General features: G+C 38.3%; 1 protein-coding gene across 4 annotated transcripts in view; it reads right to left on the bottom strand.

The window, feature by feature from the left end:
- Positions 1–15,039, bottom strand: part of nlgn1 (neuroligin 1) — a 309,442-nt gene that overhangs the window by 13,446 nt on the left and 280,957 nt on the right. For all 4 annotated transcript variants that reach the window (XM_051077176.1, XM_051077177.1, XM_051077178.1 and 1 more), the window contains one exon: positions 1,346–1,558. In XM_051077176.1, the coding sequence (XP_050933133.1) occupies positions 1,346–1,558 (213 nt within the window). The remainder of the gene's footprint in view (positions 1–1,345; positions 1,559–15,039) is intronic.

The following is a 15,039-nucleotide window of genomic DNA, read 5'->3' as shown; positions in this document are numbered from 1 at the left end:
ATAAGGATTACCAATTACAACAAACATGAATTTCTGAATTATCTGTATGGTTAAATGGTAAGGCTGATGATATTCTCTAGCTTGTGATCTTTCTTCTCTGTTTTTGGTCTTGTCATGGGGTTAACTGAACAATAAAGACTGACAACAGCCTTATCATTTAAGTCCACAGAGGCTTAAAGATCTTATTTATACTGAGTACTATGTCACTCAAAAATCTCTTTTATTCCATCATGTTCACCCAAAGTGTGTGAAGGAGAGGTATTGCAGGTCCTTCCTTCCTGCTGCTGTCAGACTCTAAAAACCAGCACTGCTCCTAATACACCACATACTCACATGGATCATGTTCACTAGGTTCTGCACTTTAATTAATCCATCCTAATCCATCCACAGCTGCTATCAGTCATTCACTGTGTGCAATTCCATTTCAAAATGTGCAATATCTGTATTTAGTTCATCTTCTGTCTCTGTGTATAAAGTCCTGTGTATATTGCCCTTCTGTTAATAGTTTTTATTACATTGTCATGTTTATACTGTTCTTATGTGAATATTTTTGTAGCATTATCTTGTTTTTATCTTGTCTTTTACTTGTATTTATGTCTTTTTCTATCTTTTCAATCACTTATGCTGCTGCAACAATATAAATTTCCCCATTGTGGGACTGATAAAGGATAATCTTACCTTATCTTATGTAATGTTTCATATATCTTAGACAGACAAACTGACTCTGTACATGAGCACAGCATTGATTATGAGTGGCACATTTTCCCCCTTTGCTCTGAACAAAATAAACAAAATGAAAGCAATTCTTATGGGTTTTTAAAATATTTCTTTACAATGATTTTCAAATGTAAAAAATAATTGAAGAACTAAATTTAGAAAGCATCTGACCTTATCCTACTACAGCTAAAACTACATCTGACTCATCAAAGTGTCCTGTAGGGCAGCTGCTTTACATCTATTTTTCATGTTTGTACAGTGTGTGTCTACCTGCCTGTTAAATACGATTATAATCCATCCAAACACCTTATAATTAGTCAGGCTGGATTCACACCAAACATGGTCAGAGCTGTTTATTTCACCTCTGAACTGTTTTCTTTTTAGTAGTAGTTTGTTTATGTAATGTGGAAACAACAGTATTTGAACACAGGTAGCATCTTGCAGTTGTAATTATGGTTACATTAAGGAAAAGCAGCTTTTCTCTACATAAGAGCAAAAGGCTCAGCTCAAGACACAGGACAATACATTTATACACATGCAGCCAAAACAAATGAAAAATACAGTACAGCATACTTACTACATACTTATTTAAATATACATGAAAATCCATGGTGACTTAGATTTTTACCTTTTGTGGAGTTGCTCCATCGGTTGCCCTCAGAGTAGTGAGACAGTGTGAGCAGGTTGACGCAGGAAGCTCCAGCGCCTGAGCCAAACACAGTGATACGTAATGGGTCACCGCCAAAGGCCGCAATGTTCTCACTGGTCCAACGCAGAGCCTGGATCTGGTCCAACAAACCGTAATTCCCTTTGGCTGCCTGGTCACCTGTACTCAGGAACCCTGCACAGAAAGACAAAGAACAGAGAAGGTGTTAGTTTGGACTGTTACATCCTTTTATTATTATTGGTGTCTTAAGCAAAACAGTTCAGTTGCGATAATATTATCAGCTGGCATGAGAAAATAAATAAAAAGCAAAACGAATTCTCTTTTTAAAATTATATCCATAAATATTATACACTATTTATTTTTTTGATAAGAAAAGGCACTCATTTTTGACCACTGAAAACAAGAGAGGCTGGAATGGTGTAAACAAAAAAATTGCTCAGATGAAAGAAAATGTATTGCTTCTGAATTGAATTAATTTTGAGAAATAGAGAATTGACGTCCTTGTTCAATAAGAAGCCCCACATGATTTAAGATTTTTAAAAAAGGTTAAAAGCAAATAAATTATTGATTTAAAGAAAAAATACTGCCAACAGTTTTGGCAGCTATTACAAGCAAACTCTGCAAACTATACATGAATTAAATTCATTATCATTTGTAACAACTGAAGAAGTGAAAAAGACAAGGAATGAAAAGTGAGGACAGGATAGAAAAGGTAAATGTACAGTCTCTGTAATTTTGTTACCATGAAATTAGTCTGTAGCTATGTAATGACCAGTACACACAGTTATTGATTTGTGTCAAAATTTTCATCACAAGGTTGACTTTTCGTAAATAAGAGACTACCAGATAGAGGTTAAAGAAGAAGTTAAAACCAACATGACATGAAATTGATCAGCAGATACAGCTACATACAGGATGAGAACTTTTTTCATATAAAAATCTTTTACATTGAAATATTTGCTGTCAATCATAAGTTACCTCACAAACTTATTTTGAATCTACTTGATTCCAATAAAATAGACCAAAAAAAAAAAATCTTCTTTTGAACCATCAGGGCATAACTGCCAGTAGATTAGTCTGCATATTTCCCAGTTATGCAAGGAAAACCAACAAGCCTGACTGTTTAATAATTTCCTCCAGTTAAAACAAGAGTTATTATCCCTTAGAGCCACTTAAACTGTGGACACGCTGAATATAACACAGATAGACTCATTTAGGAGAAAATCATATATAAATCTATGGCTCAGCTCCAAGTAGAACTTAAAGTAGGGTAGTGATGAGTGTCATGAAAACAGCTCCCGGTTTGTTCATGGATAACATGGATTTGTTTTCACAAAGCAAAGAGTTGAGACCATGGTTGCATGAAGCAAAAATAATAATAACTCCTCAACAGATCAGCTCCAGCCTTTCTATTCCTAACTCTGCATCTAAATATCACATCTTTAAATTCATTAAAAGCCCATTTATAATTACAATCCACCCCCTAATGCCTGGTGAATGCTTGTACAAAGACACAATGCTTCATGATGTATTTTATCACCCTGTATAAACTGTTAAGCATATAGTACTGTACAACTCAAATTCAGTTTCAACTGAAAGCATTTTATGTTGTGATAATGATGGGGATGTATAGAGATAACTGATGTCGAGTTGTGGAGAGGATTAAAGGTAAATGAAAGTCACGTTTTTAATTAATTCACACTTCCATTGTCTTTTTTCAAGTAGTCAGACTATTAATAGGTTTTAAAGGGTAATTCTGTTTTATTACACCTGTTATTTACAGACAACAGTCTGAGGGAAGAAACATGAACAGTCAAACCATCAAACAGAGTACCTTTTGTAGTACCTAAACCAGTAGTACCAAAAACTTTATTTTACTTTGTTTGTACTAGACCAGAAAACTGCGCAGATCCAACTACAGTAAGTATAGGAGGTCAGAATTGTACAAATGTTTACAAAGGACAGTTTAGGTTCTAAATATACTGTTCACAGTAGATTTCTCTTTAAGATGGAAATTTGCATCCCCAGCACCACTTTAATCTACACTCCCTTTTCCCCAACCAATTAATCCTCTCAGGTTCTCCTGGTCACTGCAGCTGCATAAAGATTTAGTGCTAGCAAGGTATCAAAGAACTGATGAGACAAGGCACCTCAAGTATCCCCACAGGAGAACTCTGGTCCTTTAGAGCAAATTCATGTCCAACCCCTCCACCACCACCACTACCATCACACGCTCCCGCCCCATCTGATTTCTATGCTAAAAGCTCCATTACCTGCTGCAAGCGTCCAGGGAGTCCCCCACACCCACCAACCTCACAGAGGAACAGTCCACCTCCCACGCTCACACATTTCCTCTCCTGTTCTCTTTGAGCTTGTTATTCTGACCACTGTCCCACTCTGTGGCTAAATTGAGTGCTCATTACCTAGTGTCAGTCAACACTACAGTTCATTTCCACAGGGATGCATGCATGCCTCATGTATGCAGTTATGCCTCTGAGGAGGTACATGCTCCTGTAATACACTGCAGAAAGGAGTGATTCCATCACTTCATAACTGCTATCATCTCTCTAAGGTGACAACTACTATTGAATTACTCATCATGGACACAGTTTTGACTCAGATTAATTCCAGTGTCATAAAGCTGTTAGTACAGTTCAGTACTTCCAGTAGATGTTCAAGATTAAAAGCCCAGCAGGAAAGGAAGTATATAAGAGCATATGTTTGTGGCTGCTAAGACATTTTAATGTGAAATGTCATGCAGGAAGAGCTTAGTTTGATTTGCAGTAGCTTTAAAAAGTAGAACTGTCTGCATTAGAGTTGTGAGAATGACATGACTTTGAGTTGTACTCATGGAGCTGTTGTGGAAGTGTACATTATCAATAAAATGCATCAAGACATCAGGTGAATATGTGTATGGTGAACCATTGTGAGTATATGCTAAATCCATTCTGTGCAGATTTGCATTACAACAGCATCTCATTATCATATGCATTTTTATTGCATATTACACAATGATATGAATTAATGTGACTGTTATGAGATGTATGTATGTATGATAGCACATGAGTTTGTATTGTATTGAGATTATAATAACCACAGACTTAGACTTGACTTTATTGATCCCTTTGGGATGACTCCCTCAGGAAAATTAAATGCATATATTATGTCTATAATTTACTAATACCGTCAGAATCATTTGAATGGCACTTAGTGTTAAGTATGACTTATTGAGATGTTGAGGTAATGAGTTTTGGAGAACTGACTGATAATATGTCTTATGTAAAAATATTTGTCTGTGTTTTTTCTCATGATGTCATCATTTCCAAAGGAGCATCCTGCTGTGCATAAGTGCTCTCTCTCTCTCTCTCTCTCTCTCTCTCTCTCTCTCTCTCACAAACACACACTGCTTCACACAGTTGACTTGAATATTTAGACTCTCTTACCAACTAATACAGTACAATTGCTTCCACACACTCCCACTGACACCCGCAGACAGACACATCTCTCGGCTGACTGTTTAATTGAGTTCATTCCTCTCTTTTCCCCTTCCACAGGGCTTATTTATTTATTTGTGTGTTTCTTGATCAAAGCCTAATCTGGTGGAAGCAACAGCAGCCATTTACAAGAAAGATTTTAATTGATTCAATTTAGCTGCAGTGCAGGGATGGGCTGGCAATCACAAAGAGTGAGGCAGGAAGAATGATTAGTACACCAACGGTGGGGGGGCAGCAGAGAAGGGCTCTCCCTCCCTCCCTCCCTGTCTCATACAAACACACACACACTCTCTCTCTCTCTCACACACACAGGTACTCTAATGCAGATATGTTGTGATACAAGAGCAACAAATGCGCGCAGAGAGATGCAGATGTGAACAAAGCACAGAGACCTTTCATTGATTATTTTTTTCATCCACATTCTTTAACTCTTATGTTAGTTCAAATCTAATAGTAATTCTAATCTTAACAGAAAAACTTAAATCCTAAACAAAGTAGTTACTGAGATGTGGTACCAGCAAAAATGCCACATTTTGTAGGTTTTCTTCACCTAGTATACTCTTGCAAGAACATTTGGTCTTCATAAGGAAGTAAATGCAGAGACAGACACATAGAAAAGCTGCAGGTTGAAACTGCAAAAGAGAATCTGTAAAATTCTGTCCAGGCTATTCCTTTGTGCTGAGTTTAAATAAATGCTGCTTTGTTTTAAAATTCAATACTATATTGTTTTATGTAAGAAAGAGTTATGTAAGGCATACTGTACAAACTAATAGATGAATCACATTGACCTGTTTTTGTCACATTGTAAAATGGTGTCAAAAGAAAAAATAATCTAATTTCCTGCTGCTTATGAAGAAGCTTATGCGATATTAAAATGGTAACAATACTTTTTTGGTTATTCCTTTTATTCCTTTTTACTTAATTTTATAAATGAAAGAATTAGAGGATCACATGAAGAAATCCTAATTTGTAGGGAGTTTTTTAAAATGAATCCAAGTCTTTGGTGATGTGCTTTCAATGTTGAGTTCTATCGGCCTTTAAGCTCCTATGAGGCCAGACATGCTCCATTTTCCTCCCCTGTGTAGGATAGATCATATGTGTCTATGTCCAAGGTTTGGCTAAAAGCCACCGTCCATGATCACTGAGACTGTGATACGGCCGCTCGTCCTCTAAGCTTCCCAGGATGACAATATTGAGGTGAACCCTGATCCAGGAATCCAGCTTTTATCCCTGCTATCTCTGGCGAACCAGAGAGAGAAGGCAAGACGAAGAGAAAGCTGGATTTTTTTTATACTTCTTCCTCTGCACACATCTATTTTTCACAGTCATGGTCTGAATACCATAATCCTCTTTCTGTTCTCTCTCTCTCCTTCTCTATCTGTCCTTTTGACTTTTACTATCAAGAAAGACAGAATAAGAAAGAATTCCAGTCTGAGAAAGAGGAGGAAAACACCATCACTGATGCAGGTAAATTGTAGCAGTGGATATGGCTTATTACAGTGAGAGAAATCAAAAGAAAATGTAGAAATTGGAGAGCAAAGAAAGGGAAGTTAGAGTGGAGAAAATGAGAGAGAGTTTGACAATGTCATGTGAAAAACAGTAGAAAAAGGAAGAGTGAGAGAAGGTGGCTTAAAGACTGAAAAACAGGCAGAACCTGCTACTGTATGTTCCAAATGATGAATGATTCGTGGATTTTTTCTTTTTCCTTTCTCAGTCCCTGTATACAAATGTCCAAGGTGGGAGCTATAAACTGTCCAACGATTTCTATCCATATTAGGTGTGTTAAATATGAGTGTTTCAGTGTAATTTGTGAGATGAAATTCCACTCCAGGATTCCCAGGATTGTTACTCTCGTTAGGTTGAAATATCTTTTGAAATAGCACAAATGAAACTGTTTTATTAAAGATGGTTAATCCACCATGGAGGACTAAACTGTGGGATACCTTACTGACTTTAAATATGGAAATAATAAACTAAATGATTTAAATAATGGATGATGAATATTTACATGGAAAAAAATGCCATCTCCAAGAATAAGCTGATAACCCCGATGACAATATTTTTTGACTTGACAAAGCTACTGAAAGTCTGAAATAATTCAAAATGATTTATACACACAAATTAGTCTTTTTTTTCTCTTTTTTCACCCATGACAACAGCTGTGTTATAAAGATAAAGAAAAATAACAAGAAATCTTTTTTGATCAGCTTTGAATCATATGTAATGTTTAATATATGCTCATACCATAACCTGACTGTCTACAGTACATTCTTTCCTGCCCTACAGCCTGTAGACGTCTGCTTAAAACAAATGGTGCAACACCAGCTCCAAATATTTACAGTGCCTCAGCAGTACTCCATCTATATCTGCTCCCTACATACAACACCCCGAAGACAACAGTAGGCTGAGGGCAACTGGATGGGGAATATGCTGATGAGGCACAAAGCATTCCTCACTGGAAATAATGAATACAGAGCTACAGGATATTCACTCATTCAACCTTTATTTAGACAGCATTGGGGACAAACACAGAGCGAGCTCTCATTTTCAGGTGTGCCCTGTTTGCACAATGGCAGTTAAAAATTGTGCATTGGCGGCAAAATGGATGTAAGTGTTAAAATGTAGAGTGTATTATCATATGAATAAATGAAATATGTGACCACAACATAATAAAATATGTGATGTATAGCAATATAAAGCCATTTTTTACAAGGAAAAGATACAGCTCCGCTGACATACAGTAACACTGAAAGGCTTTTATATTTAAACTGAGAAAAAAGCTGTGCTTTTATGCTCGACTGTACCAAGAGTTACTGAGGACTTGATATGACATCACTTGGTCAGCTGTGACAAAAAATACACATAACATCAGTCCAGGCACAATTAATTAAGTGAACAAAATCTATCCACTGACATGTGACATATTTAGGCTACAAAGGCACAAGATATTGTTTTCCAGATAACTTCAGGCTCTGCCTTAAATATAATTTTAAGGAAATAGAAAGTAGAGTGGAAAATATTTACTGCGCTCTACCGTTTTACAGGCTGCAATTTCACTGTTATGTTTCACACTCACTGCTCTTATCAGCACTGTTTTCAGTGAAAAAGCTCTGATAAACCCACGTATATCACCTACTCAGCACTAAGTAGTAGACAAAGTCAAAGACAAAGTTAGCAGGTAGATGACTGAGAGCCAAATATTTCCCTCGGGAGTTGATGGAGACCAAAACAGGGTGAACTGAATGCTACTAATGTTGTGTATTTGTTGGATGTATACATGGTCAACAGTTTGTTGAAAAATTTACTATTTAACCTCAAAGGTGATATATGTCAGTCTTTTCTTTACAGCTCATTGGCTCTGCCCCTGAGTTGTCAAAAATCAGTGACTGTAGATATAAATAATAACAGGAAAGACGAAAATAACACAAAGCAGATAACACACTGCAGCCGTTTTCATGTTGGTATCCAGTAAAAAGTGACAATTTCCAGAGACTTCTCCCACAATTGTGTTACAGACCCACAACTACACAGAAAGGGTAAAATGTCTGAGTTATTTTACCTTTGTAATCCACTCACTAATTCAGTTACAAAGACAGCTGATGTGAATAAGTGCGTATGCGTTTGTGTGAGTGAATTTGCATTTGAAAGGCTCAACTTATCTTCAGTAAGTTAACCAACACTGCAGAAGTTAAATGTCCATTTAAATAATACAACCAGAGAGAAAGAGAGAGAGTGGGGGAGAGAGTGATAAGGCAACAGCACACAGCTATAGATGTGTGCAGATGCATGTGTGTTAAACCTATCAGATACCTCATCATTCAAACTCTGTCATTCTAATCTTTGCAGTTGACACTGGGCAAAGAATTAACTGGTGGCAGAGTGTTGTGTGATAATGAGGAACACATCAGGAATAATTTAGTAGTACAAAATATATAAAGCTGGGGAGAAAAATCAAACTGAAGCTGCATCGATGCTCTGTTAGTCATTCTACATACCAGCTGTTACAACATACACAGCAATACACACACAGCAGGTGCTGGTTAACATAGCATGTGACAGGCTGTAAGTCAGAGGTGTCTATTACTGTAAATATTTTACAGTAAAGGCTGAATGGCAACCACTCCAGATGCCAGCTAATATTTCAAACACCGATATGTAGCAACACGTCTAGTGTTTAAACACAGCTATCCCTTCCTCCATCTATTCATCCATCCATTTATTCACCCATCCATCACCCTCCGTCTTGCTCTAAGTTCATCTACCGTCTCCGCTTTCTTGTCAATCAGATCTCCCCTCCTCTTCCTCTCTATTTCCTAACTCCCTTCCTCCCTCCTCGCAAATCAAATTACCCTGTCAACTTCAAAAATGAAATGAGCCACTGTTCATATTTCTTGTTCTGCACAAACACAAACATGTGTTAATTTGTGTTGCTGCCCTAACAGGGCCTGCAGGACAAGCTGGTATAGATTACCTCCTTCTGCTGAATTGAAGGTGGTGAGGGAGTGGGGAGGATTTCTCTGTGTGGGTGTGGATGTGATTAAACTGTTACTCAAGCTATTCCAGCCTTGTGGAGTGAATACATAACAGCCTGTAATTAAGAAAATGTTAAAATTAATAAATAAAGAAATATTGGACCTTGACTGCTGCCATATTATCAAGTTTACATTTAAGTTACCCACAAACAGGAACAAGGACAAAATCATGCAAAAACACAGTATACTGTCTAATAAAATGTCTTTTTGTCTTGCGTGCACATGAAGTTCCAAAAACAGTCGATCCTACACTTCCCATAATGCAACACAAGCATCTTTCGTTAGACTCCTGCCACGTAGAGGACAAGACTTGACAAGACTTCTCTAAAGCCATATGCCTATTACAGCCTAAAAAGTACTTCTGATATACATCCCACCAGCCTCTGTGGCAGCCATATGCTGCCATTCATTAAATATGGTACAAATTCATTTGACATGAAGCTGAAAGTGGTTTAGATAGACGATCCATTACAATTAACATTATATCTGTTTTTACTGCTAGGTTGCACTGCAAAGATAGTGTAGCAAAAAAAGGAAAAAAAAAAACAAGTTAAACAGTCTAATCTAGCAGCTTTACCCATCTGTCAAACTAAGAGAAGAATCCTTTCCTGTTGCTTTTTTAATATAATTACTTTGAGGGTTGGGGAAATTACAAAAGCCCTGTCTAGAGACACAAAAAGAATGAGACAAGCCGCATATGGCCCTAGAACATGGGACAGGGAGGTGTCAAGTGTAGGTATTGCAGATATAATTGTAGGTTGATGAGAAAAATCTCATAATCACGCTTTTTAAAACAAAACAAAACAAAAAAAGGACATGTAATGACTGCTTTGTAGGAATTTCCAAATTTTTACATGTTGGTTTACATATAAGCCATTTACTACCTGTAAGAACACACACACACACACACACACACACACACACACACACAAGAAAACAACCTATCTAATATTACAGGGATACTAAAATTGAGGGTTTTGAAAAGGAAAACACAGGTACAAAGTTACAATAAGCGATTACAAGAAAACAACATTCAGTAAGACCTCTAGTAAATGAGAAAAAAACACATACTGTACAGTAGAGAGACAGAGCTCAGCTTAATGAGAAGAGGTGAGGCTGTGCTACTTCATTACAGGATTGGGGAAGGTACATTTCCACTGGCAAAAAGATATAGTATGTGTGTGTGTGTGTGTGTGTGTGAGTGTGTGCCTGTACGAGCATGTGTTTGTTTATGCATGCGTGCATGTGTTGAGTCCTGATGTGAATGGTTAAGCAGCTTCCTTTCTTAGCACAGGGACATTATTAGCATGGAGGGAAGACTGCACCCTAGAGAGTGAAAGATGAAAACGGAGTGGCAAAAACCAAACGGAAAGACATTTAAGCGAGAGAGCAGAGAGAGAGATTGAAGGAGGAGTGTGAGAGGTAGATGACAATGTGAGAAAAGGAATGTGGGAGGTGCTGAGAGAGAGAGAGAGAGAGAGAAGACTGGAGTATAAAAAAGGAGGCAGGAAGGAAGAGGACTCTTGGAATGTGAAGTGGCATTTGAGAAAAACATAAATTCTGCAAAGGAAGTGGAGTCGAAATAGCTATAACATGCTCAGTCATACTAAAATAAAGATGGAGGCACAAAGATGGACATAGACAGAGTAATAACGCCCCCAGTATAGGATTAGAGAGCTTTGGTCAAGTTGGTTGTGTGTACTGAATTGAGCAACCGTCTGACTTTATACTAAAAGGGGTGGTTTTGAATACAGCTGAATCAGTACAAAGTACCAGCTCAAGTATCGTCAGCTTCCATACTAACACATTACCATATCTCTGGTCTTCAAAACCACATACAGGTCAGACTCCAACGACACGTTTGCTAAAATCTTGAGGCAAGGTTGCTTTTAGATATGCATGCAGCATAAGCCGCTTAGTGCTTTTATAGTGATGGCACTCAGATGGATTCAGAGGCACAGCAGAGAGAAGAAGAAGGGACTGAATATGTGATCCATGTTATCTTATCTGAGCTCCAGGACAAGGTGGGAAAAGAAAGAAGGAACAAGGAAAGAAAAAAAAAAATCTAATGAGACAAAAATTGCCCTCTGCAGATTCATTCTCCATCCGCCTGCCAAGAGATGGCATTTATTCAGTCAAATGTAGACCACAATATAACAGAGAGGCAATGATACAGTAGTAGAAAATACTAAAGTACATTAAATGTGCTGTGCTTCAGTAGAATTTCGAGGTATTTGGACCTCACTTCCATATTTCCACACCATATTCCCACTTAATGCACCTTAATAATTTTACAACATTACATTATGGGGGTACTATTGTACTTTTTACTCCATTCCATTTATTTGTTGGCCTCCTGTTATATGCACATAAGATTTTAGGTACAATACCCATGATCAGCATATTCACTGCTATACTTGATGAGACTCTTAACATTAAAACCACTGACAGCTGAAGTTAATAACATTCATAATCTTGTTACAGTACAATGTTCTGCTGAGGAATCACGGGTCCTTCATTCATCTGGATATTACTTTGTCACGTACCACCCACCTTTACGTTGTTTTAGACCAAGCACACACCCCCAATGGCAACAACACTCCCCAATGTCAGGGACCTCCCCCAGCAGGATAATGTTCCCACCACACCACAAAAACTGCTCAGAAATGTCTCCAGGCAGGCAACTCAGACTCCAGACTCCTCAGACACCAGCCTGACCCAGCATCTGTGGGCTGATCTAGAACAAGTCAGATCCTTGGAGGCCCCATCCTGCAATCCACATGACCCAAAGGATCTGCTGAAGATCCTCAGATTCTCTTTGTCGTGTTCCTCAAGATATTTCTGAACAGTTTTTGTGGTGTGGTGGGAACATTATCCTGCTGTAGGCAGCCCATTGGGGAGTGTTGTTGCCTTTGGAGGGGTCTGTGCTCTGTTTGTGACAATATTTAGGTGGGTGGTACGTGACAAAGTAACGTCCAAATGAATGTCAGGACCAAAGGTTCCTCAGCAGAACATTGTGTTATAATGAGATGATCAATGTTATTCACTTCATCCACCAGTGGTCATAATATTATGGCCGATCAGTGTATACAGCACAATACTATAACAGTCTTTAACCATGTCACTTTACTCTTTACTAAATTTTGATGGCTTTATAAAGAAAAAGAGGCAATACTGTTTCTGTACTACTTTTTATCTGTATTCATTTTTCATCCACTTGGGGCACTAAAGAAAGCTGAACACATTGAGCAGACAACATTAGCATTCATTTCTCATGTTTCTGTCCACCTGACCAGCTGCTACCTATTTGCTAAATTTGTCTGTCTGTTGTTGGTGCCAGCAGGCAGTGGGTTAATCTGAGTCTTTTGGCTGATTAAAGATTCTTTCTGCTGCTGGAAATGAGGTTGAAGAGAGCCACTGTATGTGTATGGACCATAATAATGAGCTTAAAGAGGCCAATTCAGTACAGCAGAGGCGAATGGAATAGTCGGGCGATAATTGTTTGTGGATTCCATACTATGAACGACCCCTTTGACATTACACATAGCAACTGGTTTCATTGTTATTATAAAGGGGATACTGATTAGTCCAGCTTTAAGAAAATCACCTTAATGCCTCTTCCAACACTGCTGATGAACACTGATGTTGTTGTCAGAAAGGAAAATTGGTAAAATGTGCACTACTTTCAACATCTAAAAAGCCAAAAATCCATATGAATTCAAACCTGACCATACACTGTGCTGAGTGAGAGTCGTTCCCTATCAGGTTTCATGCTGCAGGATTTTCAACTACATGTAAATGAATAGCTATAACATTAAGGGGCATTCAATGCTACACCTTCCTGTTCCTCCCTTTCATTTCTCTACATTTTCACTTGTCTTTCTCAGTAATTATGTTTTACTGGCATGAAAGTAAAGAACGACAGTGCCCAAAGCAACAGTGCAAAAGATCAACATTTTACATGAAATCTCTTACTCTCTTATTCTCTCTCTCTTGGTCTGTGAGCCTTTTCTGTCTAATGAGACCCCAGCCTCCCAGGGAGTGATGTCTCTGTGTGGCCGCCTATAGCCTCCAGTCATAAACAGGCTGGTTGGAAATGTCAGCCTGCCTCTTGCACTATCTCTGCTCTGCACACATACACACACACGCATGTGCACACACACTCACACACACATAAAGCTCTCACCTCAAAGATAGCTCCGCACACATGGTCATGCATAATGCTACAGAATCACAACTTCCCTTTACTTCCTCCTGTCATTGTATTCACACGCACATTCACAATAAAAATATGCACACGTGAAGGCACTCACTGGTAGCATCCACTCTGGCTGCAAAAACAAATTCACACATTCACCCAGATTAGCACAGCAACATCTCACCTCTCTAAAAACACTTAAATAAATACCTGCACACGATCACACACACTAACACACACATAGTCATTGGTCCCTGTCGCCTGATTGGTCGTTGGAGAAAAGGTTACTCGTCCAGATGGAACACTCTGCTCTTTTCTCTCCTCTTCTTTTTGTCAATTTGTGTGAGTCTGAGTAAAGGTTAGCATCGCCGAGGCACTTCTCTGTGGCTGTTTTTTTCATTCTTTGGCCTTTACTATTTCTGACTTCACTACTGTTTCTCCAGTGAGATCTAGTTTGAGCCTTGGTGGAGGCTGCTAAAGAAACAAGGGGGGCAAGGGAAAGCAATACAGTATGAGTCTAACTGTGAGTAAACACCAAAACTAGCAACTGGCAAGCTGCCTGCCAATGATCTAACTTCCCCACTATCTGGAAAAAGAGTGACCGGTCAAAAGTAAATTACTGCAGCTAGATTTTTAGATTTAAAGTGAGTGCAGGTGTATTAAAGACTAACATTTTGTATAATGCAGCTTTAATTAGTTTGTAGACTGACACTGATGTATACTGCAGTATTTAAGTTAAGGTGCTCACACATGAAGTGGGTGAACATGCCGGGTTAATTAGCTTGACTTTTGATATCTCACTTGAGAATGCTTTCCTATACAGTCTGCCTTTGCCATCAGTGCATTAGCTGGAACAGTAACATTCATTATCTTTCTTCACTTCACAGTAACATTCACTGCCTGACGATCTCTTCCACTGCTGTGAAATACAGTGTTGCATGTCAGTGGCATGGTTTTATCTGTGGTGACATCGTCTGCATCTTGTATGTCTGTTTTTGGGCTGTCACTTTCAAACTATCATTCAATTGTGGGTTAATTAAAAAATCAATCAGTGATCATCTGTTCAAATTCAGGCAGCATATACTGGATGTGCAACAGACTGTTCTGTGTAGTGATGAGAAATGTTAAAATGCTCTGTCCTTCTGACCCCTTGCATGCCCTGTTGCTCTATCAGCCAACTTAGCTATTGTTTGCCTGCCTTGATGAAATCATGTTATCAAACCACAGGAGCAGAGGAAGTATTTGATATAAACGGAAGGACAATGGATACAGGAAAGACTATTTGACTGACTTTAGCTAATGTTAGCATGTCCCCTCAATGAGGCAGTGAGGACTTTTAATTCTTAAGTGTAGCATAGAATTAGGGAATGTTGGCTGCATTGAAATTTATTTAAAGGAATTACATGTTAGTTCAACTTTGTTTAGACTGTG

The sequence above is a fragment of the Lates calcarifer genome, linkage group LG17 (assembly GCF_001640805.2).
Source record: "Lates calcarifer isolate ASB-BC8 linkage group LG17, TLL_Latcal_v3, whole genome shotgun sequence".
NCBI lineage: Eukaryota > Metazoa > Chordata > Actinopteri > Centropomidae > Lates > Lates calcarifer.
The sequence above is the reverse complement of the archived record's forward strand: the minus strand, read 5'-3'. Positions and strand labels throughout refer to the sequence as shown.